The 27,372-nt window shown below is 45.6% G+C and overlaps 2 protein-coding genes across 4 annotated transcripts; both read left to right on the top strand.

Moving 5' to 3' along the window:
- Positions 1–1,198: 1,198 nt before the first annotated feature.
- Positions 1,199–26,304, top strand: LOC130381339 (tetraspanin-8-like). 3 transcript variants are annotated; one of them, XM_056588865.1, is made up of 13 exons: positions 1,199–1,304; positions 3,966–4,013; positions 4,142–4,264; positions 8,143–9,456; positions 9,672–11,631; positions 16,832–16,981; positions 20,161–20,223; positions 22,147–22,266; positions 22,556–22,630; positions 22,817–22,918; positions 24,609–24,731; positions 25,125–25,208; positions 25,323–26,304. In XM_056588865.1, the coding sequence occupies exons 6-13, from the start codon at positions 16,925–16,927 to the stop codon at positions 25,392–25,394; spliced, it is 696 nt and encodes a 231-aa protein (XP_056444840.1). In that variant the 5' UTR covers positions 1,199–1,304; positions 3,966–4,013; positions 4,142–4,264; positions 8,143–9,456; positions 9,672–11,631; positions 16,832–16,924; the 3' UTR covers positions 25,395–26,304. The 3 variants fall into 3 exon arrangements, with proteins under 3 accessions (XP_056444840.1, XP_056444843.1, XP_056444842.1); XM_056588868.1 differs by lacking the exon at positions 22,147–22,266 and having other exon boundaries at positions 25,323–26,299; XM_056588867.1 differs by lacking the exons at positions 1,199–1,304; positions 3,966–4,013; positions 4,142–4,264; positions 8,143–9,456 and having other exon boundaries at positions 9,522–11,631.
- Positions 12,201–14,463, top strand: LOC130381338 (uncharacterized). Its single transcript, XM_056588864.1, has 2 exons — positions 12,201–12,807; positions 13,339–14,463. The coding sequence occupies exons 1-2, from the start codon at positions 12,749–12,751 to the stop codon at positions 14,234–14,236; spliced, it is 957 nt and encodes a 318-aa protein (XP_056444839.1). The 5' UTR covers positions 12,201–12,748; the 3' UTR covers positions 14,237–14,463.
- Positions 26,305–27,372: the final 1,068 nt, after the last annotated feature.

The raw sequence follows: 27,372 nt of genomic DNA on the forward strand, positions 1-27,372 counted from the left end.
CAAGGCTGCGGGGAGGATCATTGGGAAGAGCCTCCCAGAGATCTCCACAGTCTTCACCTCCCGCTGCCTACGCCGGGTGAACAACATCCTAAAGGACCAGGTCCACCCAGCGCACCATCTCTTCCAGCGACTGCCCTCCGGACGGAGATACCGTTCCATCCGCTCCAGGTCCAGCAGATTGACCAATAGCCTCTATCCAAAGGCTGTCAGACTGCTGAACGAACAACCTGCCCCCCGCACCCCCCACCCCACCCCCTCGGTCATATAACTCATATAACACTATTTTCCATATATTGCAGGACTGCAGCCCCCCAACCCCCCTCACTCTCACACATCACAACTATGGACTGGACTTGGCTGCATTCTTATTCAAGTTATTATTGTTATTTATTTATTTACTTATCTATTTATCTTTTTTTTTTTTTCTTTTTTTTTTTTATTAATATATTTATATTTATATACTATGCCAGTGGTGATGCTCTAAACTTAATTTCGTTGATTAACTCTGTTAAACAAGGACAATAAAGAAATCTGAAATCTAAACCAATAAAATAAAATAAATAAAATAAAACAGACAGACCATGACATATAATGTACCTGCAACCCTGAAAAACACAATCTTAACCTGGTTAATGAACACACAAAGAACATTTCAACAGGAAATCAGAATTATTTCCCGCGGGAAACCCGGCCACAGAGCTGAAGGCCTCCACCCTCTGAAGACCTCCACCTCTCTGAAGGCCTCCGACCTCTGAAGGCCTCCGACCTCTGAAGGCCTCCACCCTCTAAAGGCCCCCACCCCTCTGAATGCCTCCACCCTCTGAATGCCTCCACTCTCTGAATGCCTCCACCCTCTTAATGCCCCCCACCCCTCTGAAGGCCTCCACCCTCCCAGGCCCCCTGCTCTTGAACCCTCTGCAGGCGTCCTGCTCTCTCTCTGCACGGCGTCTGCCTCCACTGTGGTCGAATGAGGGGTTATGCTGTGATGCTGTGGTCATGTTTGTACTTCGGAAAATGTTTTTCTATCAATGTCACATAGTTGCCCATCTTTACCCTAACCACACAACCATGAAACAACACAACACACCTCCTCCTCACCCACACTCCTCCTCACACACCCCTCCTCCTCACAATCTCCTCCTCACACACTGCTCAAATACTCCTCCTCACAATCTCCTCAAATACTCCTCTTCACACACTCCTCCTCACACACTCCTCTCTGGCAGCTGGATCTCCTCGTCACCATGGGTAAAATCAACGGCTGTCTGAAGTGCGTCTTCGTCCTGCTCAACGCCGTGTTCGGGGTAAGAGCTCCGGTCCTCCCGCTCATTCACTCTTCATCCAATGGAACCGATGTTTGGGTTTGGTGGCTTTCTTTATTTACATCAGTTTACTACAAAGGGGTATAATAGTGTCACTAGCACTAGTGATACTAATCTCAGTGTAGTGACACTAATAACAGTGTAGTGAAACTAATAATATTAATGCTAGTTTAGTGATACTAATAAGATTTAAATATTGTAGTGATACTAAGAGTGTAGCGATACTAATAAGAGTGATAATAGTGTCACCAGCGCTAGTGACACTAATAAGTGATAATATTGATAAACATGTGTGACATGTGATGTGCCTTGTTCCTGTTATATGTTAACAATGTGCCGCTGAACAGGGACCTGCGGGAAATCAGTTTAATACGAAGTCAGGCCCGGATTAATTTGTATCTTGGTTACTTCTAATAATTTCCTGTACAATAAGAAAATAAATAAATAATAGTGTAGTGATACTAATAATATTGAAAATTGTTAAGGGACAGGACAAGGGGACCCAAACCCTGGACCAGGGAAGCAGAGACGGAGTGAAAGGAAGTAGGATTTATTGGGACATGGGGTAGACGACAAGCTGGGGCTAGGCAAGCGGTAGTCAGGCAGGCGAGGGTTCGGTAACAGGGAGTCAATCATGCAGGCAAGGACTCGGCGACAGGCGGGTAGTCAGACGAGCAGGGGTTCGGCGATAGGCAGGCAGTCTGGCAGGCAAGGACTCGGCGACAGGCGGGTAGTCAGACAGGCAGGGGTTCGGCGGCAGGTAGGCAGAGTGACAGACGTAGAGAACTAGGGAAGAGGGTTACAAGGAGAACAGGGAAAATGAACTGATCTTGGTGAGTGCTGTTATGACCGATATGAACTGGCGCCGGCTGATTGGAGATCCCCGGCTGAAGTAGGGAATGGAGATTGCAGATGGCAGACAGGTGTGTCGGGAGAATGAGGACCAGTGGCGTCAAGTGGCCACTAAATGGGGGTGCTGGACCGTGTAGCAGGACGCGGCGCAACAATAATAGTGTAGTGATACTGGTATACTAGTGTCATCAGCTAGTGATACTTATAAAAGTGTAGTGATACTTATAAGAGTGATAATAGTTTAGTGATACTAATAAGAGTGAAAATAATGTAGTGATCCTAATGATAGTGATAATAGTGTCACCAGCGCTAGTAATACCAATAAGAGTGATCATAGTGTAGTTATACTAATAACTTATAAGCAGTGGTGTAGTCGACGTGATACGCAGGTATACGCCGTATACCTACTAGGAACGCACCAGGATTTGCGTATACCCACTTAAAAATGTGCACGGAAACGTACCAATCGTCTCGTGACAGATCTTTCACTTCTGTGTTTATTTTTTCGCAAATACCAGTTGGGTATAACTGCAATAAAATACTTTAAGCAGGGGAAGTTATCTCCTACATTCACCATTCATAAAATTCCCCCTGCGCGCTCGCGTTCTGCCCTGTCTCTGTTACGAAGCGCGAAGCTGCCCCTGCATCTCTGCACGTTAGTTGGCGGGCCGAGCCCCTCCTTCTCGCGTGTGTGTGCGTGTGTGTGAGCGTGCGTGCGTGCGTGCGTGCGTGTGTGTGTGTCCAGTCCTCCCATATTAATGTGTAAACCACATAACAAGTAGTCAACGGAATACAATGTTTTAATCCCACTTTATATCTCCTTGTTACTTTTAGATGAGAACCCCTGGCCAGCCTTTCAGACTGGGTGTCAGGCTAGGGAATTTAAAAACAGGCATCCTTGGTTAGAGTGGAGGGAAAAAAAGTTAGGTAAATGTCAGCCAACATACAGTTGGAATACACAATTGAAATTCATAATGTTAATCACTATGCAAATGAGAGTATAGCTAATTCATGGTCACATTTGAGGTGCAGTAATTTCACACTGATACACAATTCAATTACTGTATGGTATGTTAGATAACAACAGTAAGAGCTCAAATTAGAGCAATTGAAAGAGTGAAACATTAGTCTCCTGTCATCTCCTTCTCATGCACTGGTTAGCTGTAAACAGTTCATTAAATTGTATTGAGTAAATGTTGTCCTTGTTTAGCATGTGCTATTGCTACTATAGATATACAAAGGACGACTTGTCATTTTTGTGTTCCATTTGTTCATACTGTTATTAAAACTGATAAACCTACTCAGCTTTCCATGATTGTTGATAATCGTTATACTCTAAAATCAGCGGGTTGTAGACCCCTGCGTTGGTGAGTGTGGTGCGACACCCCATAAGCGCCACACACGTACACGTACCGGTGGGACGGGTTTGTACGAGGCTGGGAGGGAATCATCACAGTATACCCACTACAATAAAATAGACTACACCACGGCTTATAAGAAGATGAACTTGTTTGGTCTTTTTGATCTTTATGAATGAATGGAACCAGTGCTGGGTGTTTTCTCCCTCTGGTGGTGAAACTTGATGTTGTAGTGAGACAACAGAAAGGGTCAGCTTCAATCATGGCTCAACTGACTGCTAATCTGTGCATTCAATGTATTTCTTTGCTTCAATTATACATACTCTTTTGTTTTGTCCGACACTTTTTTAAATGTCTTGTCTTTCCTGACAGCAGTGTTTTATTTGTAATATAGTGGCTATGACTTTGGAGAATAACATCTCATTCCGTTTAGATCCTTGGAGTTTTGATGATACTTGGACTTCTGCAGGCCCCCCAGCAGGTAACCCCATCTCATGACCTCCACATGACCTCTTCTCATGACCTCCACGTGACCTCATCATGTGACCTCGTCACTTGACCTTGTCCCGTGACCTTGTCCGCTGACCTTTCCTGTCCCTATGTCCTCAGCTGTCAAGACAGATGGGCCCCGGATCCCGGGCTGGGCTGTGGGTATTCTCCGTTGGGATGCTGCTGGTTTCCATCCTCGGGCTGACGGCCGCCAAGACCGAGAAGACAGCACTGCTCATAGGGGTAGGACGGACGGACGGACGGACGGACGGACGGACGGACGGACGGACGGACGGACGGACAGACAGACAGACAGACAGACAGACAGACAGACAGACAGACAGACAGACAGACAGACAGACAGACAGACAGACAGACAGACAGACAGACAGACAGACAGACAGACAGACAGGTACCTGGTGATAAGGAACATGAGTCTATCAGGCCAGGGCAGATTGATAAACTGGTTCCACCAGCGATTCACCACCAGAGTCACATAGAAACCTGCAGGAAGGGGGTAGACAGTCCAGATCATGTGAACATTAGGGTTCGACCCGAGAACTTTTCAGCTGGAAGTCGAACAACAACACTATCCCCCCCAAGCACACCCACCCATACACAGAAACACACAAACTTCTACTAATGAGGCTGTGATATCGGCTTCTAATGCACAGCTAATGAGATCCCTCCATCCCTTCCTCTCTCTGACTCCCTTTCTCTCTCATTTCCTGTTCATTTTCAGCAGGAAGTTGTAATGACTTCATCCTCTGGTCCCAGAAGGTTTACAACACACCCCGATGTTCTTTCTGCCCTCTCCCCCCTCTCCTCCTCCTCTCCATCCTCTCCCCCCTCTCCCCCCTCTCCCTTTCTCCCTGTAATGAGTGAGGCAGACAGAGAGACAGACGGACAGACAGACACTCAGACAGAAGGGCAGACACTCAGACATACCCAGGATGAAAGTGACTGGTATCTGCTCAGCGTATCTGTCACAGTAAAGGCTGAGCTTCTCAAAGAACCTCTTCTGGTCGACAGACAAGACAAACCTGGAGGTACACACAGATATCACTCAAACTGATATAGTACTACCAGGAGACAATACAAACTACCACAGTACCAAGACTACCACAGTGCTATGTGGTAGTCTTGGTAGTCTTCTTATGTATATAACATAAGATATTACAAGCCCAGTAAGCAGGACACTAGCACAGGGTGGCTATTCACCTTTAGCCTGCTAACAGAGAGGCCAGGGTACGTGTATAATGCTAACATAGATGGTTGGATGTCAGCGGCATTCTACCAGACAGGCTAGGGCATCTTGAGCATGCTATCAGAAAGGCTAGACTACCTGAAGAATTCTAACAGAGATGCTAGGCTACCTTTAGCATGCTAACAGAGGGATTAAGTAACCTGAAGCATGCTAACAGGGAGGCTAAGCTACATGTAGCATGCTAAAAGGGAGGCTAGGCTAACAGGGAGAGCAGGGTATATTTTGCATGCTAACAGAGATGCTCGAGTACCTATAGCAGCCTAATAGATATGCTAGGCTACCTGTAACATGCTAACAAGAAGGCTAGGCTAACATATGGCTTGGCTCTACTAGTAGGGAGGCTAACATTGAGGATGGGCTAAAAGGGAGGCTAGGCTAACAGGGAGGCTAAGCTACCTGTAGACCAGGCTGAGGACGATGTAGAGCAGGGCGAAGATGAAGAACTCTCGGTAGAGCAGCTTGTAGATGCTGCCCCTCCACCGCAGCAGCAGGCAATGGAAACCAAAGAACGTAGCATTAGCAACCCTACTGGAGTAGGTCACAGTCATAGTCTCTCCACAGAGAGAGAGAGAGACTGACTGAGAGAGAGACAGGAAGGAGGACAGACGGAGAGAGAAGGAGACAGAAAGAAAGAAAGAAAGAAAGAGGAGAGATAAATGTAGACACACAGAGAGACAGAGAGACAGACACAAACACAGACAGAGAGACAAACAGACAGACAGACGGACAGACGGACAGACAGACAGAGAGACCGACAGACAACCAGTCAGACAGACAGGCAAACAGAAAGATAGACACAGATAGATAGATAGATGGATAGATGGATAGATGGATAGATGGATAGATAGATAGATAGATAGATAGATAGATAGATAGATAGATAGATAGATAGATAGATAGATAGATAGATAGATAGATAGATAGATAGATAGATAGATAGATAGATAGATAGATGGATAGATGGATAGATGGATGGATAGATAGATAGATGGACAGATAGATCGTTAGATAGTCCAAAAAGTCTGATTTGTTCTCAATGCAACCAGTGGCTGGCTCTATGTCTCTCTCTCTCTCCCTCTCTCTGTCCCCCCCCTCTCTCTCTCTCTCTCTCTCTCTCTCTCTCTCTCTCTCTCTCTCTCTCTCTCTCTCTCTCTCTCTCTCTCTCTCTCTCACCCTTTCTCTCTCATTTTTAACTCACTCTCCCTGATGCTCACCGATTACCAAGTAATCTGAATGGTACACACACGCGTTTGTGTGTGTGAGTGTGTCTGAGTGTGTGAGTGTGTGTGAGTGCATGTTTGCGTGTGTGTGTGTGTGTGTGTGTGTGTGTGTGTGTGTGTGTGTGTGTGTGTGTGTGTGTGTGTGTGTGTGTGTGTGTGTGTGTGTGACATTAATATAATATGAGGTAAACATGTATGAACAGAAGCACAGGTATCAAACTAGCCATCACTCTCTCTCTCTCTCTCTCTCTCTCTCTCTCTCTCTCTCTTTCTCTCTCTCTCTCTCTCTCTCTCTCTCTCTCTCTCGCTCTCTCTCTCTCTCTCTCTCTCTCTCTCTCTCTCTCTCTCTCTCTCTCTCTCTCTCTCTCTCTCTCTCTCTCTCTCTCAATTCAATGCAAAAAGCTTTATTGGCATGACTATTGTGGTAAACCAAACAGTGTTGCCAAAGCATTACAGTGTGTTACGTATTTTAAAGAACACAAGCTGTATTTCCCTCACTTAACCACTAGGGAGTAGGACCAAACGTATAAGAAGCTGCATTACCCTCACATAGCCACAAGGGGAGCAAGACCTTATTGGAGGCTGCCCCAGCCACAGATAGCAGCACCTTTTAGACATATGAAGAAGCCGAAGCCATTACGGCACCCCGGCCACGCCCACTGCATAGGCCACGCCCACTTGACGTCCTATATCGGAGGACGTCAAGTGAACAGGCCAGGGATCAATAGGTAGACGGCGCGGAGAGACCCCGGGCCGCCCGGGGGCTTGAAGTAGATCACGGTATTTTCCTCTCACTCGTGTTAGATACAATTCCCTCCGTATAGCTTCAGTTACCATACCGAAACATGCCTACTTCATAACGAATAAAGTGAGTTAGAAAGCAACCCGGGATTGGACAACTTTCTTCAGGAATATGCAACAAGTGTTACAAATATTAATATAAATTAATATAAATTATAAATTAATATTAATATACACAGGTTGTCCTGTGTACCTGCAGAATGCTTTTACAAAATTCAGTGTTTGCAATTTCAATTGGATGTTTTTCTCATTGGTCAAAAAGTTTGTTTGTTTGTGGGCCCTACACTTCACTTCCATAGAGCAGGATGGGTTCAATTATTGCTTCAAGTAGTTTGAGCCAAATTAGAATTGGAATCTGAATGTAATCTCTCTCTCTCTCTCTCTCTCTCTCTCTCTCTCTCTCTCTCTCTCTCTCTCTCTCTCTCTCTCTCTCTCTCTCTCTCTCTCTCTCTCTCTCTCTCTCTCTCTCTCTCTCTCTCTCATCAATCTAAATATATAACATCACTAATCAAACTCCAAGATCTTTGTGATAAAATAAACCTTGGTGAGTTCATTTAGGTTTAAGAATCACATTCTTCACTAGTTTGATCATAAATCAGCTTGATCAAACTAATGTATAGTTTCAGAAAGTAGCATACACAACCTTGTCAATAATGTTTACAGATATCGTCGCACCATTTAAACTACTCTGATTGTATTTGTTAAAATGGTGGATTGTTTTAAAATAGTACTGTGGTCCTGTACTTTCTGCCGGGACAATATATTGTATAGATAGGCTATTGTATCTATATTTGATATCTATTCATATGTTTTACTTATGTTTTTTGTGTCAGGATGCATTCAGGGTCATTAGGAGCCGTGGTGAACGGACAGACGTCGGCCCCTAGTGGCCGCTGGGAGGTTAGGCGCCTTGATTGTCAGGTGCGTCTACCGCAGTCTACTTCTCCAGCTGCTGTCAGTAAGCGTGATATCACACACCAGGGGCCGTATTACAGAAACTTCCTATCTTAAGTCCTAAGTTAAGATAGGAGAAGTGGAGATAGGATTTTTCTCAATTTGGTATTACAGAAACATATCCTATCTTAATTTAGGAATCCTATCTTATCTCAGGTTAAGATATCCTAAGTAGGCGATCTAGCATCGACATTCAGCTTTTATGTCTGTTACCTAGCAACTGATGAAATTGTTGTCGGAACACGTCACTTCACAGCTGACAACTGTCATAATCCTAAAATATCCAAAAACAACTGCTAGCTATGGATGGGATTGGGAAAATACAACGTCGTGCCGAAAATTTTAAAGCGGACGAAATAGAAAAGTTGGTGAGTTTAGTAGAAAGCTCAAAGGAAATATTGTATGGGAAATTTTCTATGAGTCTGACCAAAGAAAAGAAAGACCAAGAATGGCTGAAAATAGCCGAAAAGGTGAGCACCGTATCAGGGATCAGTAGAAACGTTGAAAACGTCAAGAAAAAAATTACCACACTGACGAGTGACGTTAAGAAAAAAGCAACGTTAATTTGTAAAGACCGGAGAATTACCGGTGGTGGCAACTCTTCCGCTACCCCCCTGACACCGGCGGAGGACCGGATTGTGGGACTCCTCAGCAAGGCTGACTACGAGGGTAAGGCCAGTTTATAGACCTCCGTAAAGTGCTGTTGGTAGACACGGAGAGCCTGTCGGAGATCCTTTTTTTTTTTTCGGAATGCCTTCTCCCGTTTGACTCTGCACATTGTTTACTTTGCACATTAAGGACCAATAAAACACCAAATAAGATTTGAAAAGCTTTGGAAGTTTATTTACAACCCTATTTACATGGTTTGTAAACTTTGTAGTCAACATATCGATCGGAAGGCGAATTGCATTGCGTATCCGACATCCCGACGGAGAACTTTGAAGAGTGAATTCGCTTATGTCTATCTTATAATGTTTGACGTTCTCGTTCTCCCTGCTAGTGATTATGTTTCTTGACTTTATATTATAGCTGCTATGATATGATATATGATAAGAAAGACATACTAATTAACATTCTGGCTGTCCATGCAGGCATCGATGGAGGCTTTGAGACTGGGTTGCCAGTGGACTTCTTGGAGACCACAACTTCAGTCAGTGAAGTTGTTGAAGTCGATGCTACACAACCGCCTCCTGGTAAGATGTTAGGCTAGCTACTTGTAAGACGTTGTGATGATGATGACTTGGGGTCATATGTCAGCTAAACTGTCATTGATCTCGTCATTCATAATCTGTTTATAGCTTAAATGACATTACATGACTGTGCATACATTAAATCATCTAACATATCTGGCACCAGGATTATTTCCCTTTTATTGGTATGCTAATCAGAATTCTCTTTGTTTTTGCAGAAAAGAAAACACGTCCGCTGAAGTCATCACCAGAAACCCTTGCTCTGCTAGAAATTGAGAGGGAGAAGCTTCAATTATACAGAGAGAGAGTCGCCATAGAAAGAGAGCGACTCCTCCTTGAGAGGGAAACATTTGAATGGGAGAAGAGTAGGGCCAGAGTGTGCAAAAAATGTTTAACTGAAATATAAATGAATGAATTGTAATCTTGACCATTGTGTTGCTTCTATTTTTTAATTTAGTTTAAAAAAAATCTAATATAAGTCGATTTCTTGTGTTGATTCCATTGTAATGGACATCCTGTGCCTCTTCGGGGTGCTCCATATCCTGATCTGGTATGTCTGGATCTACAGATGTTGTGTAGCACAGCTGTCGCTTTGATGAACAGAACGACCTTCTCTGGAGTATATTGGAGATATCCACCACTCATGTCATGGCACCTCCATCTAACATGAGGAAAATATGCAGTTTTAGAAAGATCTTGCAATATGTCTTTAGTAGACCTAAGTATGCCTTGAGCTAGAGGGCCTTACAATGCACTCACACCTTCCAAATGAAACACACCATGCACAGACCTTTAACTACTTTATGAATATACCTGCTCTTCCAGACTCCGAACAGACGTTCCACTCTTGCCCTGCATTTTTTGTGTGCTTGGTTGTATCTGATAATGCAAAGCAAATATCATAAACTGAGTGTCCTAACAACACAAATGTAAGAATACTTATATATAAGCTATTTTTTTTTATTTAGCATACCGCATGTCTTGTGGTGTGCGCTCATTGGCTACTGGCGTCAAAAGAAAGGGTTTTAATGGGTAGCCAGAATCCCCAAGCAGCCATCCACTCAAACCACTTTCCCCCAGATACGTATTGATGTCACTGCAGATAGACTAGTTGTTACAACAAGTAAAACCACATTTCTAACAATATAGGCCTAGGGAAATAGTCTTAATCATATACGCCACCTTGTGTTGAAGACGAAGGCGTCATGACTTGACCCAGGCCACTTCGCTACTAAATGTCGGATGAGCATGTTATGGTCTCCTATTGCCTGAATATTGATCGCATGGTATCCTTTACGGCAAACATATAGCTTCATCCTCTTTGGGCGCTTTAATTGGAAATAAGGATCCGTCCACCAGTCGTATTACACCCGGCATCCTTGCGTGTTCATAGAAGGCTTCCTTGATGATGTTGAGTTCATCACCCGTTGGAAACTTAATGTAACGTCGGGCTAATCCGCCAATGGCTTTTGCCACCTCAGTTAAATTACGCGACACTGCAGGTTGTGAAAGTTTACCTATATCGGCTACTTCGCTCTGAAAATCACCTTTTGCAAAAAGTCTCAGCGCATTTGTCAGCTGTACGACAACAGGCAGAGCCCCATGACGGCGTGTCGGTCTCTCCAGAAAAGGTCGTAGCTCCTCGGCCAAACCCAGGATCATGGCCCGGGGAAGCCTGTACCGGCTTATAAGTGTTGTATCGCCGAAACGTAAAACATCGTTGGGATCACTCAAAAGCCTTTCCACAAACATATTTCGTAGATCCCCATTAGGCCTACGTCTACGATTTTGCTGCGCTATATGTAATAAAAGAGCAGCCATCTCGCTAATTTGTAACCGTAAATGACAGTTATGACAGTTGTGAGAGCTGATGGGTCGTCCTAAAGTTAGGACCGTTTATTTGGGATTTTGGTGATTTAGGATATTTCTGTAATACACATTTCCTATCTGGAGTTAAGATAAGAACACTGACTTTAGGATCGGACGTTCTGTAATGACTTTTCTCCTAAATCCGGTCCTAACCCTTGTTTCCATAGTTACCAAACAGATAACGAGTTAGGAAGTTTCTGTAATACGGTGATCTAACTGGTCGAGCTAACTGGTCGAAGTCCCGCCCCCCCTTGCTGACCGCCGAGTCCTCAGCTCACTGAGCTCAGTCGGAGTGGAGACGGAAGAGAGGTGAGTTATTAGGAAATACTCTCATTTAAAATCTACAACTTAAGTAGTTGGCTTTGTATGTTTTCAAATGCTTGGGGAGAAATATTTGAAAGACAGATTTAGGCCACGTTCACAAAGTTGCATTGCGTTCGTCACGAAGGAAACTCTCAACTGTCAAAACAAGAAACAATGGCACTCGGGAAAGTGCCGGTGGAGCGATTAATAGTTTTAATTACAGAACATGTCGAGATCGACAACATGTCTAATGGGCTCTATCCTGGATACATAGTAGGTGGGTAACGTCGGGTCTAGAATGGGTTCGTCGATAGGCAATAGAAAAAACGATCTCGGCGCTTTTAGGGCCAAAAACGCTGCCAGCTTTTCTTTTTGTTGAAAAAACGGTTGGCTCAACTTTTCCCTATTACAAAAAACGCTAGATGTGAACGCGGCCTAAGTAGTTGGCTTTGTATGTTTTCAAATGCTTGGGGAGAAATATTTGAAAGACAGATTTAGGCCACGTTCACATCTAGCGTTTTTTGTAATAGGGAAAAATTGAGCCTACCGTTTTTTCAACAAAAAGAAAAGCTGTCAGCGTTTTTGGCCCTAAAAGCGCCGAGAGCGTTTTTTCCTATCGCCTAGCAACGAATCCATTCTAGACCCGACGTTAGGGCCTGTGTCCACCAAAAGCGTTTTTAAAAGACGGAGCGCTCCGTGCACTGCTTTCAACGCGTTTGTGCGCGCCGCTCAAAAAAGACGCACGAAGCGTTTTTCGTTTACGTCATTAAATACGCGTCATCGCTTGTATCCATAGATACACAGCTTTTATCTGTTGGCTCCATCATATGGCATCTGACACCTGAACGTCCTGGTTACTCCTACAATTTGCGAAATGAATCCGAGAGTGATAGCGCTTCTTGCCGTGGCAGCGGAGGTTGCGGACGATCCCCCTGCGCCTGTCGTGGTTGCCCGGAGGAGAGTGTGGGTCCACAGTATTAATCGTGGCAGGGGGCAGTACGGGGAATATCACCGGCTGTGCCAAGAGCTCCGCCTGGACGAGGATCGCTTCAAGGTCTAATTTAGACTCAACCGGCAGCAGTTTGAAGGAGTGTTAACGTTTATTGGGCCGACCATCGCCAAGATGAAGACCAATTATAGGGAGAGCATCAGTCCCGCCCAACGGCTTTGCATTTGTCTGAGGTGAGTAGCATAAACTGAAATGTGTCTTTGTAAATGAACACAACAGTTGGTATTTAACGTTAGGTCTATAGACCTAACGTTAAATACCAACTGACGTTAGGTCTATAGACCTAACGTTAATTACCAACTGTACCAATTTAGTTTTACTTTTTATTTAGTTGACTCAACTCCTGTTTATGTCTAAACAATATATAGCCTATATTGTTTAGACATAAACAGGAGTTGAGTCAACTAAATAGCGAGTCTGTCTGAGGTGAGTAGCATAAACTGAAATGTGTCTTTGTAAATGAACACAACAGTTGGTATTTAACGTTAGGTCTATAGACCTAACGTTAAATACCAACTGACGTTAGGTCGATAGAAGTTAACAGGAGTTAACGGTTTGGCTTCTTATTAATTCAATAAATTAAATTAATTAAAAGTTTTCATATTTAATTAATAAGAAGGCAAACCTTTATTAGCAGCTGTGCAGTTCTTTTTTGTTTTCTAATTAACTGAAGATAATGTAGGCTATCTTTGTTTATGTTGCAGGTACCTGTCAACTGGAGACTCCTACAGGTCCATAGCCTTCAGCTACAGGGTGGGGTTCTGCACTGTGGCGAGGATCGTGAAGAGTGTGTGTGAGGCCATATGGCAGTGTATGGTCTCCACATACATGCCTGTGCCAGGGGCAGAGGACTGGAGGAAGATAGCTGGGGACTACGAGAAGCTGGCAGACTTCCCCAACTGCCTCTGCGCCATAGACGGCAAACATGTGGTTATACAGGCCCCACCGTCTACTGGCAGCCAGTATTTTAATTATAAGGGGGCATTCTCCATCGTCCTTCTGGCGGTGGTGGATGCCCGCTATCGCTTTAGGGTCGTGGATGTGGGGGCCTACGGCAGGAGCAGTGATGGAGGCACGCTCTCGTCTTCGGCCTTTGGCACTGCTCTGCGGCTGGGGAACCTGGACCTTCCACCTGATCGACCCCTACCTGGAGCAGACCATCTGGGACCCCAGCCGCATGTATTCATTGGGGATGAGGCTTTTCCTCTGCGGAGGAACCTCCTGCGGCCCTACCCTGGCCAAAACCTGGGGGGAGAGCGGAGGATTTTCAATTTTCAGCTGTCCCACGCCCGGAGGATTGTGGAGTGCGCCTTTGGCATCCTCGCCAACCAGTGGAGGCTCTACAGGAGGGTTCTCGGCGTGTCTCCAGAGGTGGCAGAGAGCACCGTGAAAGCCACCTGTATCCTCCACAACTACATGCGTTGGGATGGTGAGGGAGAGGATGCCCCCCGCACTCCAACTGTGCCATCACAGGGTGCAGTGCAGAGCATCCCCAGGGTCGGCAGCAACAACACCTCCAGGGAAGCGGTCGCAGTGAGGGAGACCTTCAACTGCTATTTTTCATCTCTGCCTGGTCGAGTGACATGGCAGGATGGAATTTAGTTTATCATTTTGTATATATAATGATATGTTTTTTATCATTTTGTATATATTTAAATCAAAAAAGGCGAAAAACCAAAACTAATAATAAAATTTCTTAAATCAATCTAACATTCATGTTGTATGCTGGATTACTTCTGAAGACAAAAACACACCTTTAACACCTTCATCATCATCAGAGCATTCATTATGTATCTAGTACCTAATGTAATGAAAACAAAACAACATTGTCTTAGCATTAAAATGTTTAATTAACTGATTCATTAGAAAATGATTCCAAGATAGTATGTACTATCTTGGAATCAAGAGGTGGCCGGTGCCACCTCTTGAAAGAGGTGGCACCGGCCCCACTTTTCTTCCTGTCCCTCTCTGCCTTCCTCTCCCTCAAATATTTATCCCGCAAGTACTTCCATTTCTTGCGGGACACTTCAGCTGTTGATACAAGATTATGTCTCTACAATTAGCAATTCACACAACCTACAAGGTTAATATCAAGCCTACCTATCAGTAACGTTAATACTAACTGCCAAGTAAACGTTAATACTAACTGCCAAGTACGGGTGGCAGTTTGTACCTAACGGCTAATAGTTAAATGCGATAATATCATTATTAAACATGATAATAATATAAATAATTAATAAATAATTCTCACCTGTAACGCCCAGCATAGATGAAATGTCTCGCCAGGCCTGGTTGCGTTTTGTTAGGTCGTGGTAGGCCTTCAACGTGAGGTCGTACAGGACCGGACACTCGCTCACAGCTGTTATCAAGCTTTCGTCCGACATGTTTCAGTTTGTTTCAGTTTGAGTTCGGTTTATACTTTTAGCCTTGCCTCATCCTCGATTTTGATTGGTCGTTCAAAAAAAGCGCCAATGACGTGAAGCGCTTTTCTTCAAAAGTTCAACTTTTTTCAACGGGGGCGCGCGTCTAAAAGCGCGAGGCGCGTGGAGCGTTTAAACGCTCCGGCCGGCTTTTTAAAAGGCGCGCTGCTTGCGCGTCCTGCCATAGAGAATGCATTGCAGACCGGCGCTCCGTCTTTTAAAAACGCTTTTGGTGGACACGGGCCCTTACTCGCCTACTACCCTTTATTATGTCCATGCCTACTACGTATCCAGGCTAGAGCCCATTAGACATGTTGTAGATCTCGACATGTTCTGTAATTAAAACTATTAATCGCTCCACCGGCACTTTCCCGAGTGATTTGTCTGCCAATGTTTCTTGTTTTGACAGTTGAGTTACGCCCCGTGCCCACTACATGCGTCCGTTGCGTGATCCCCATTGACTTTAATGGGGACGGACGCGCAATGCATTGTGGATCCGTCCGTTCCGTTGGAGCCTTCGGCTCAGTCAAGAAGTTGAAAAATGCCTCTGCAAAGACTACTCCCCCATCAGTCAGCCACGCCTTCCCACGTCCGTTGACTGAAGGAGGTAGTGGGCACGGGGCGTTACCTTCGTGACGAAGTGTCAATGTTCCGCTTGTGATTGGTCAGTTGCCCAAAAGACGCCTGACGTCGGCCGCTCTCTTCCTGAAAGTTGAACTTTTTTCAACGCTCCGTATGGCAGAAAAAAACGCTGGGAGAGGCGTTTAAAAAAGCGGCCGTGACTTTTTCCAGAAACGCTCTGCTCCATAGGAATATAAGTAAGGGATAATGCCCGACGAGGTGTCCATTATCAGGAATTAATGGACGACGTGGAGGCGTGAACCGTCCGACGCGAAGCGGAGGACGGTTGCCTCCGCGAAGTCCATTCAGCGCATTAATTGAGAACGGTAAACAGACAATTTGACGGAACTACTTGTCCAGGTGTCCGTATATCAGGAGTTAATGCACACCCTGCATCCAATCAGAATCGAGTATTCCCGCAGACCGTGGTATAATGTAAAACAAGCGCTGGCAGATTAAAAAAAACGCTAGATGTGAACGCGGCCTAACCCTGCGTTCACGCCAAAAGATGCATTTGCTGCCCGAACGCGTTGCCGCCGAAGTTTTGCGGTGCCGCAAATCAAGTTTTGCGTCAAAAGTTTTGCAGCGCGGCAAAGGTTTTGCGGCGCGCGTATTTTGACGCGCCGCAAAATATGTGAACGCGCCCGCCGCCCGTGCCCGGCAGCGGGCACGGGCATGCCGCGCTGCAAATCAGATTTTGACGCGCCGCAAATCAAATTTTGCTGCCCGTTTTCTCGGCAGCAAATGCTGCGGCAGCAAAGCAGCAACGCGTCTCTACATTCACTTTGAATGGGATCGTGACGCGCGTCAACTTTTCGCATCTTTTGGTGTGAACGCAGGGTAAGAGTATTGCTTAGTTCATGTTTGTCATGTTTGTTTTATTTTGATAATTGGATTAGCTATTTCCTATCGTATGAATATTTTTCATAGTGTTGTTTAAAATAGATGGTTTAAAGTTTAAGGCTCTGAATTGGTTAATATCGACATAGTTATTTGTGAGCAACACATGATAGGCCAACTTAACTACACACATTACTACACAGGTACTGCTGTACACTGACCCGACTGCGCATGTGCTGCTGCTGCTGCTGCAACCAGTTTGGTTGTCATTCCTGTCACTTTGTCCTCAAGTGGTTTCACACCCATCCTCATTCAGAGAGCAGAACCAGGAGAAGAATAAGGATCAGAACCAGGACTAGAACCTGAACCAGAGAGCTGAACCAGAACCTGAACCAGCTGGACCGCGGCCATGGCTGTAAATAAGACCATCAAGTACCTGCTCTTCTTCTTCAACTTCCTGTTCTGGGTGAGCAGATCTCTGAGGGTGGACCCATCCTGGTGTTTCAAGCCTGCCGTCTGGTTCTTCTGTATCTCAGCGCCTCAGTGCTCCTCGTGCCGATCTGATGGTTCGGTGAGGGAGGGAAAGTACAGAATCGCTAGTAGGATGGGAAATAAACAGAATATGTTTACAGAGTCAAGGTTGGAGATGGTCCTATTGTTACTGTCTGGGACAAAGAAAGTGGAATTTAGTGACTTGGTGAAGAGTAGTATGGCATGCTACCGCTATATGCTAGCATAATGCCAAAATAATGCTCTGTGTATTGGTCTGTGGCTTCATGTCATGTTAAGCACCACTTTTTAAAGACGTGTTTGGGTGTGTTGTGCTGTGTGTGTTCTGTGTGTGTGTTCTGTGTGTGTGTGTTCTGTGTGTGTGTTCTGGTTGTGTGTGTTCTTGGTGTGGTTTCTACATTCCTGGGCGTGACCACCTGCTAGGAGAGGGGGGGGGGGGTGTTAAACTGAGCCCACTCCTTTATTCCTACATCATTAGATGCTTGAAACAATAACATGATGGTGGGCTTCTGAAAATGCATTCTGAGCTCAACATGGGACACACAAACAGCAGAGTGGATGAGAGGTCCTGGAGGTGGCTGTGGTCGGAGATGGGGAATCTGCAGATCCGAGGGAGCTGGGGCGTAGGGAGCGAAGGCGTAGGGAGCTAGGGAGCAATGGAGCTTGTTCCGCCATCCATGTTTGGCAACGTGCCAGACTTGAAGGTGTGTTGCATAGTTGTGATTAATGACAATACAAATACAAGAGTCGCAGGGTAGCCTCCCGTCCCTAGTCCAGTTGCACCACCGGGGGTTGTGTTAGTGCACTAGCCCGTTTGTTAGAGCTAATGGTTTGGTGGGTAATGCTTTGGAGTGTGACGGTTTGGAGGGTGATGGTATGGAGGGTACTGGTGGTGGCCGTGTTTGGTTACAGTAAGAGCCTTTTGAGTCGAAGCTAATGAAATCAGGGCCACTCTGCTGCAGGACCACAGCAGGACTTCGGCCAAACGCGTCCTTCAAAACATTCTTAGTATTGACGGGAACACACTGGGGATGGACCACACTGTGGTTTGACCCCCGGACCACACTGTGGTTGAGCCTCAGACCCCACTGTGGTTTGACCCCCGGACCACACTGTGGTTTTGACCCCCGGACCACACTGTGGTTTTGACCCCCGGACCACACTGTGGTTGAGCGTCAGACCCCACTGTGGTTTGACCCCCGGACCACACTGTGGTTTTGACCCCCGGACCACACTGTGGTTTGACCCCCGGACCATCATGGGCCACGCTCCAACACACTCTGGGCAGTAACACCTTCAACACTGAATAAATATATATGTGTGGAGCTCTGTCTGGGCGGTGTGTGCGGACATGTGGAGCTCTGTCTGGACGGTGTATGTGGAACTCTGTGTGGGCGGTGTGTGGAGCTCTGTCTGGGGTGTTTGTGTGGAGCTCTGTTTGGGGTGTTTGTGTGGAGCTCTGTCTGGGTAGTTTGTGTAGACGTGTGGAGCTCTGTCTGGACAATGTATGTGTGGTCTTGTTGAGCTCTGACTGGGTGTGACTGTGTGTGGTCCTGTGAAACTCATTTTCTTAAATGTCTTGGTGTTGAACTCCAGCTGATCCAGCAGTCACTGGCTCTTTAATGTTTCCCTGCTCGTGTTGTTCGGTAACATCCCAATACCTTCTGTGATGTGGTACCGTCGTGTCCCCGAGGCACTGGGAGGGGGGAGACCAGACACCAGACACCAGAAGGGAGGAAAATGGCTCAGGAGGTGCGGGTTCACTGGCATCCGGAAGGTTGCTAGTTCAAACCCCGGTGTTGAGGTGTCCCTGAGCAAGAAACCTAACACTCAATGCTCCCCAAGGGCTGTTTGAACATCGGTGTGTGTGTGTATGAATGGGTGAATGTGAGGCAGTTGAATTCCTTTTTCTTGATCCCTAAGGCTGGCGGAAGCAGTGTATAATGAAGCGCTATGGAACCGGAAGATCAGGACAGCAGAGCCAGATTGTACCAGATGTGTACACAGTTATTGTGGAGACAATGCAGGCAACCTGCATTTATAGACTTGAACCGCGGACACACTGTGTGTGTGTGTGTGTGTGTGTGTGTGTGTGTGTGTGTGTGTGTGTGTGTGTGTGTGTGTGTGTGTGTGTGTGTGTGTGTGTGTGTGTGTGTGTGTGTGTGTGTGTCAGCAGGAGTCTAGTTGATACTCGGACAGTATCACCAGGGGCCGTGGAGACTAATGTCTCTACGCACTGGGGTGTGCAGCCTTTAACTCCTCGTGTTTTGGAAGGTTTACCTGTGGTTGAATGAAGGGTTTAGCAGGGGATTAGGTTAGTTAGTTGACCATTTGCTGTGAGGTTTGCATGTGCAACGCAGTTTGAACTGATGTATTTATATTGAGATAGAAATTAGCAGGAAACTCCAGCTCAGAGAGGAACCAGCCCAGTCAAAGAGGATCTGAAACCAATCGTGGCCGTCAAGGGTTTATATCAACAGTATTATCTACCATGGAAACATGACTACCATATGGGCTCATGGGGGCTTTATCTGGGACAGTTGAAGGCATAAGGAGAGACAGTTGAAGGAGAGACAGTTGAAGGCAGAGGTAGGCGGTTGAAGGCAGAAGTAGAGATGGTTGAAGGCAGAAGGAGAGACAGTTGAAGGCAGAAGGAGAGACAGTTGAAGGTAGAAGGAGAGACAGTTGAAGGCAGAAGTAGAGACGGGAGACAAAGTTCAAGATAGGAGAGATGGTTAATGGTGAGACTGTTGAAGGGAGAAGGAGAGTCAGTTTAAGGCAGAAGTAGAGACAGTTTAAGGCAGAAGTAGAGACAGTTTAAGGCAGAAGTAAAGACAGAAGAGACAGTTGAAGGCATTAGGAGACATAGTTGAATATAGGAGAGATGGTTAATGGAGAGACTGTTGAAGGGAGAAGGAGAGACAGTTGAAGGCAGAAGGAGAAACGGTTGAAAGAAGGAGAGACAGTTAAAGGAGGGACAGTTGAAGGCAGAAGGGGACAAAGTTGAAGATAGAAGGAGAGATGGTTAATGGAGGGACTGTTGAAGGAGAGACGGTTGAAGGCAGGAGGGGAGACAGTTGAAGGAGAGACGGTTGACGGCAGAATGAGAGACAATCTGTCCCTGTATCTGTGCAGGTGAGCGGCTGCATCATCCTGGGAGTCTCCATCTACATGAAGGTCAGCATGGATGGAAACGTGGTGAGTGACATCCTGTCCTGTCAGACTCCAGAGGCTCCGCCTCTGAGGCCACTACCTAATCATCATCACCTCACCATCACCCCATCAACACCTCTTCATCATGATCTCATCCTGCTCGCACTAATCCACTTACTCTCATCTCTACAAGATTAACAAGATTAACGATCCAACAACATGCTGTCGTGTTGGTTCAGCCTCTCAGTGGCCCCTGAAAACCAGAGGGTTTAGAGAGACCAGAGGGTTTAGAGAGACCAGAGGGTTTAGAGAGACCAGAGGGTTTAGAGGGACCGGGCTGCAGAGACCAGAAGGTCTAGAGCAGTGGTTTTCAAACTGTGGGGCGCGCCCCCCCTGGGGGGCGCCAGAGTTCTTCAGGGGGTGCGCGACGTGAGAAAAAAATAAACCCGAAAAAACCCTGAAAGTCGATGATTCAAATCATCAGTCGTACTTCAACTGTAGAAGTAACATAACTGAATCAATTTTCAACCGTTTATCTTCGTGCAAACCATTTAACATATCCACACACTTGTATCTTCAAGAATATCTAAACAGAATTTCGATATCATTTAACATTTCTTCAGAATCACAGTTTTAGTTTCATACCGCTTCGTTTTCAGCTGTTTTCATTGAAGACGTCAGCCCATTCTGATACACCTACTTCTAGACATCGTAACTCATTCCTTTTTCAACCGTTTACCATCGTTCAAACCATTAAACAAATCTACACACATGTGTATCTTCAATACTATCGAAACGGAATTTTGATAGCATTTATACTTTTTTCAGAATCACAGTTTTAGTTTCTTACCGGCATCGTTTTCAGTTGCTTATAATAATTTAGGTCACCATAGCAACGCCGGTAAACAAACCCCGCCGATTAGTCGAATCTCTGGACTGAAAAGGCAGATCTGATTCGACTGGCAGTTTACACAGATTAAGATGTTCAAATGTATTTAAAAAAGGTTAAGCTAAAACATGCTTAGATAAAGTTGTTAAATTGTGTTAAGAAATGTGTTTAAAAATGCACAAAGATGTTGTAATGATTAAAAAATATGTTTCAAATGTTTTAAAATTATGATCAGAGATGTTTAAAATGTGTAAAATAATTAAAATAGCTTTCAAAACACAGGTATTTAGAAAAAAAAAATTGGGGGGGGGGGGCTCAGCTGACATTTTTTCTCTGAGGGGGGGCTCACTCTCTCACACTTTGAAAAACCCTGGTCTAGAGGGACCAGGCTGTAGAGACCAGAGGGTTTAGAGAGACCAGGCTGTAGAGACCAGAGGGTTTAGAGAGACCAGGCTGTAGAGACCAGAAGGTCTAGAGCAGGGGTTCTCAAAGTTTTGACAGCTGAGGGCCAATTTAGGAACCCAGAATTTGACTGAGGGCCGCCAAAGTAAAAAATTAGGCAGGAAACGCCGTCAGCATCCCAGTGGTGAAAAAAAACATTGCACCGTGGACCTCTGGGAGTGAGGTCAAGTGAGGTCTAAATCACAAAACTGAGGTTCATCCTTTCAAAGTAATGTACAGCCGTATTAAAACTAACAAATGTAACAGGATTTAATTGAAAGCTAGTGAGTGTCGACTTTGGTCTTTATATTTATTTATTTTGGTTCAAATTAATATTTCTATAATAAAAAAAAATAAAGCCCGCAAGGACATCTGTATGTCCTTGCGGGCCGCCAGGAATGTTTCTGCGGGCCGTCATTGGCCCGCGGGCCGCACTTTGAGAACCAATGGTCTAGAGGGACCGGGCTGTAGAGTGTCTTGAGGGACCAGGTCCTAGGGTCTAGAGGGACCGGACTGGAGGGTCTAGAGGGACCGGGCTGTAGAGTGTCTTGAGGGACCAGGTCCTAGGGTCAAGAGGGACCGGGCTGGAGGGTCTAGAGGGACCCGGGCTGTAGAGACTAACGCTGTCTGTGCTCCAGTTCACGAGCATGGCGCTGCCCGGGGTGGACCTGATGATCGCCATCGGGGTCATCATCATTCTGCTGGGCTTCCTGGGCTGCTGCGGGGCCATCAGGGAGAGCCGCTGCCTGCTGCTGCTGGTACTGGGACGCCAGCAGGACTCTGTAGACCACCAGGACTCTGTAGACCACCAGGACCCTGTAGACCACCAGGGCTGTAGACCATCAGGACCCTGTAGACCATTAGGACTGACTGTTGCTCTGTAGACCAGCAGGACTGACTGGTACCTGTAGACGACCAGGACCCTGTATTATTAACTAGAAAACTGTACTGTAGTAGTACTTACTGTAACATGTACCGCTGTTTACGGCTAATGGTATTTACTGTAACATTGCTAGTATTAAGTATTTATATTTTGATACGTTCCAGTTCTTCATCAGTCTGCTCCTCATCTTCATCCTGCTGCTGGCCGCGGGCATCGTGGCCGCCGTGGACAAGGATAAGGTAAACAGGAAGTGATTTCATCGGTCTGGATGTCGACTGAGTGCCAAATCATCACAACACACTGCTCAAGGTGTGTGTGTGTGTGTGTGTGTGTGTGTGTGTGTGTGTGTGTGTGTGTGTGTGTGTGTGTGTGTGTGTGTGTGTGTGTGTGTGTGTGTGTGTGTGTGTGTGTGTGTGTGTGTGTAGGTTAATGACTGGACTAAGGAGCGTCTCAACGACCTCGACCGCCTTCCTCTCCAAGATCAAACCGCTGAGATCAAGACGGACGTCCAGAAACTAGAGGCAGAGGTGAACATATATATGTATATACTATACGCTAAATACATACTATACACGTATGCTGTAGATATAGAGTGCATACTGTATACATAATCCAGTGTATAATGCAGTAAAATGTATATAAATCCAGTGTAGAATGCAGCATTATGTATACATAATCAGTGTATTATGTTTATAAATTCAGTGTATAATGCAGCATAATGTATATACATCCAGTGTTGAATGCAGTATCAGGGATTCATAATCCAATGTATAATGCAGTATTATGTATGCATAATTCATTGTATAATGGATACATTATCCAGTGTCAATGCAGAATTATGGAAACATAATCCAGGGTATAATGTATATAAATCCAGTGTATAATGTATACATAATACAGGGTATAGTGCAGTGTATAAAGTATATATAATGCAGTGTAGAATGCAGTGCATAAAGTATATATGATGCATTGTATAATACAGTGTATAATCAAGTATAGTATATGTTCAATGCAGTGTATAAAGTAGGGATGGGCATAATTAATCGATGCTCGATAATCGATCGTTAAGAAATGCGTCGATCAATTTATATTGTTATCGACCAAAAGGACGTTGTGTTGCATACTGTGAGTCTTGAAGCATTTAATTGAATATCACTATGTGGGAGAAATACCACCCTGCCGACTGGTGGAAAGTGAATGGAAGAAGGTTCCCCAGGCTGTCAAAGTTAGCGCGACAATACCTCTGCATCCCCGCAACTTCGGTCTCGTCAGAGCGGGTGTTTGTTTACTGCTGCTGGACTGACAGTTACAAGGCTGCGTTCGCGTCTGACCCGCGAGCATGTTAACATGCTTATATTCCTAAGCAAAAATATGTAGGCTGGAGTTACTGTATGCTATGGACAGTAGGGACAGTCACCACCGTATGTGAGTCGCTCTTTTTTTTCTTAATGTGTTCTCTCTCGCTCCGCTTTTCTTTCGGCTTGGTGCCTCTTGGAGTCGTTACATTATGCCAAAACTGTGATATTTTAGCAACAAGTTCAGCCTTATTCAGCAATACCTTCAATAAGGTATTGCTTTTAGATAGACTACTAGTTCATGCAATTGTTTGTAAATGGGTGGCTCATCTTTTTGTTTTGCGAGCCTTTTCCGCACGCCGGCTGCAGCCTATAGGCATTATATGTCGGCCCCGTTTTTTCAAAACAGTTATACAGTTGAATGCCCACTTTTAGCCTACTGCCTTTGTTTGATTATGGTTGTCCGATAAGTTGGCTACTTATTGTAATTGGAATAGGCTACCGATTTAGTCTTGTTGAATCGTTTCCAAACCTTTAAGAGCGCCTGTAGGCGCATTGTTCGGACTTTACGAGCGCCGCATAGGCCTATAACCTATAATGCCTGTATTTATTATTTTAAAACTGTTGAACAGTTGTAGGTCTTCAAGTTAACTGTATTGTATTAATGTTGGCCCATACATTATTGTTGGAATAAAGATTTCATTGATAAAAACATGCTGCATTTTCTACCAACGGGAATTTCAATATAGCCTATAGAAAAAAGTTAATGATTAATCGATAATTGATCGATAACTCTAGCGATGCTCGATCAAGGAAATTTCTTCAAATGCCCATCCCTAGTATAAAGTATATATAATGCACTGTATAATGCTGTGTATAAAGTCTATACAGTCCAGTGTATAATCCAGTGACCTGGCTCTAGTTGAAGTGCTGTGGTCTGACGAGGGGACCAGGGGACTGGGGCGGTGCGATCCCCTCCTCATGTCACTGTAACGACCACAGCCAGCCCTGCGAGAACATCGGTGGCCAGATGTTCTACTCAACCGTAAGTAGTCCCCTACAGCCTAGTCCCCTACACCCTACACCCTAATCCCCTACACTCTAGTTTCTTACACCCTAGGCTCCAACCCTAAACCCTAGTCTTCGACTTCCTAGTCTCCTAGCCTACAACCTAGTCTCCTACACCCTAGTCTCCTAGCTTACACCTTCGTCTCCTAGCCTAGGTAGAACTCTGTCAGCACTAGTACCAGGTAATACTCTGTTCAGTAATAGTACCAGGTAGTACTCTGTTCAGTACTAGTACCACGTAGTACTCTGTCATTACTAGTACCAGGTATTACTCTGTCCAGTACTAGAACCAGGTAGTACTCTGTTCAGAATTAGTACCAGGTAGTACTCTGTCCAGTACTAGTACCAGGTAGTACTCTCTGTGTTCCAGCCGTGCTCAACCCTTATCATCCGGGTCCTGGAGGACAACATGGTGGTGGTGTTGGGGATCGCCTTCGCCATCGCCATCCTGCTGGTACTCACTCACTCACTCACTTACACAGAAACTCACTCACTCACTCACTCACTCAGACACGCACCAACATGCGCACACACTCACTTACTGTTTGTTTAATCTAATTGTGTGCAGATCTTCGGCATGGCGTTTGCGATGACTCTCTACTGCCAGATCGGTAAGAAGGAGGGGCCAACGACGGCCTAGACCACCGAGACTCCGCCCCTCGCCACAGCACAGTCAATGATGGTCACGTGACATCATTGAACTCTCGCACTGGTCACTGGGCAGCGTGTTATTAGCTTGATGTATGTTAGCTTCATGTTTAACTTCTTGTATGTTTAGCTTCATGCATGTTAGCTTGATGTATGTTAGCTTGATTTATGTTAGCTTGATGTATGTTAGCCTCATGTATGTTAGCTTCATGTATGTTACCTTGTATGTTTCCTGTTTATTACTCACGTTATGTGCATGAGCGCCATGTGCTATCATGCTACTGCGCAGAACCAAGCCCCCTCGGGTTCCCATAAGCTGTGCTTAGCATTGTGTGCGCTATGTGTTTTATCTCCACCAGGGGGCAGTGTTCATTATTATTCCCCTCTGTGTTTGTGTCAGCATGTGTGCAAACAGTCTTGGACCGTAGTCTGTCAATACGTTTAGTTTAAGTTCTCTCATCGTTTAAGGTAAATCTACAGCCAATATGCATCTAAATTATACCAACTGTCAAATTCTCTCGCCTCACTGCCTCATGGTGCTCTTTTATCTTGGTTGGTGTTCTTTAGTTTTATACAAGATTGTGTTGTTGACCTCAGGGGTGACCAGTCCAGCTGGACTGGTTCTCCACTGTCTGTCCAGTTTGAAAGGTCCTCTTGGACGGTGTCTCTCTGAATATAATAAAGTTGATGAAAGCCGTTGATGTCCGTCTGAGTCCAAGTGGAGCTGAAGTGGTCCAGGGCTGCCAGGCCCGGGTGTCCGGAACGCCTTCGCTTTCAGGAACAAAGTTAAAAGGGTGCGTGTGGAAACCCCAGCTTGAGCGTACCCATACCAGGGTTTAAACCCCATCCAGACTACTGTCCATCATGTGGTCTAGAGGGGTCTTCATGGGGTCTAGGTCCTCGTGGGGTCTGGCACTACTAGGATCTGGATCCAGGTGTCTTGTGCCGTGTTTCAATACCCGTACTTCCATGAGTATACTTAAAGGAAGTACACTATCTGCACTATCCGTACTCACTTGAGTACGGTAATTTTTCAGATGTGAGTGCTGTTCCAAATCGAGTACTCCGTGGTGCACTTACCGGAAATTATGATCACGACTGCCGCCGCGGCTCCTCCCCCGCAATAAACATCCCGCTTTGAACGGTGAACTCTTTACGCCTAGCAGCTATAAAAAGCTATAGAAACTATAAAAACTACAAAATGACTCTATTAATGCAGGCTATGTGGAAAATGCGCCGACTTTGGCTCAGCCTGGCTCCGCCTGTGTCCTTCGATCCACACTTCACGATTAGCCCATTTTGAGTACGGCATCCGGGTCCTTGAAGTATACTTATTTTCGCCGGATCTGAATTGGAACGTACTGCGTACTCAAATTTTGAGTACGCAGTATGGACAGTACGGGTATTGGAACACGGCCTTGGTCTACCAGGTTCCTGGTCTACCAGAGTCTGGGTTCAGGGGTTCCAACCGAGGCCTTGATCTGGTGTCCTGACCTCTGTTCTAAATACTGTATGCATCTCCAGAGGGAAGGGGAGGGGAGGGATAAGGGGGAGGGAGGGGGAGAGAATAATGAGAGTTATTTAAAGCAGCGCTGGTCATCATCTCGTGTCAACAAACCCTCACATTCTCTCCGTCTCACCAAGTGCCTTTTTCCATCCCCACCTACTGCTAGACCCCACCAAACCCCACCTACTACCAAACCCCATCTACTGTCCTCTGTCCCTCCATATCTCTGTCATTCTGTCTGTCTCTTTCGCTCTCTCTCTCTCTCTCTCTCCTTCTCTCTCTCCCTCTTCTCTCGCTCTTCCCCCGTCTCTCTCTCTTCTTCCTCTCTCTCTCTCTCTCTTTCGCACTCTCTCTCTCTCTCTCTCTCACTCCCCCCCCCCCCCTCTCTCTTTCTCTCACTCCCCCCCCCCTCTCTCTCTCTCTCTCTCCCCCCCCCCCCCCCCCTCTGTCTCTGCCTCTCTCT

The sequence above is a fragment of the Gadus chalcogrammus genome, chromosome 4 (genome assembly GCF_026213295.1).
Source record: "Gadus chalcogrammus isolate NIFS_2021 chromosome 4, NIFS_Gcha_1.0, whole genome shotgun sequence".
NCBI lineage: Eukaryota > Metazoa > Chordata > Actinopteri > Gadiformes > Gadidae > Gadus > Gadus chalcogrammus.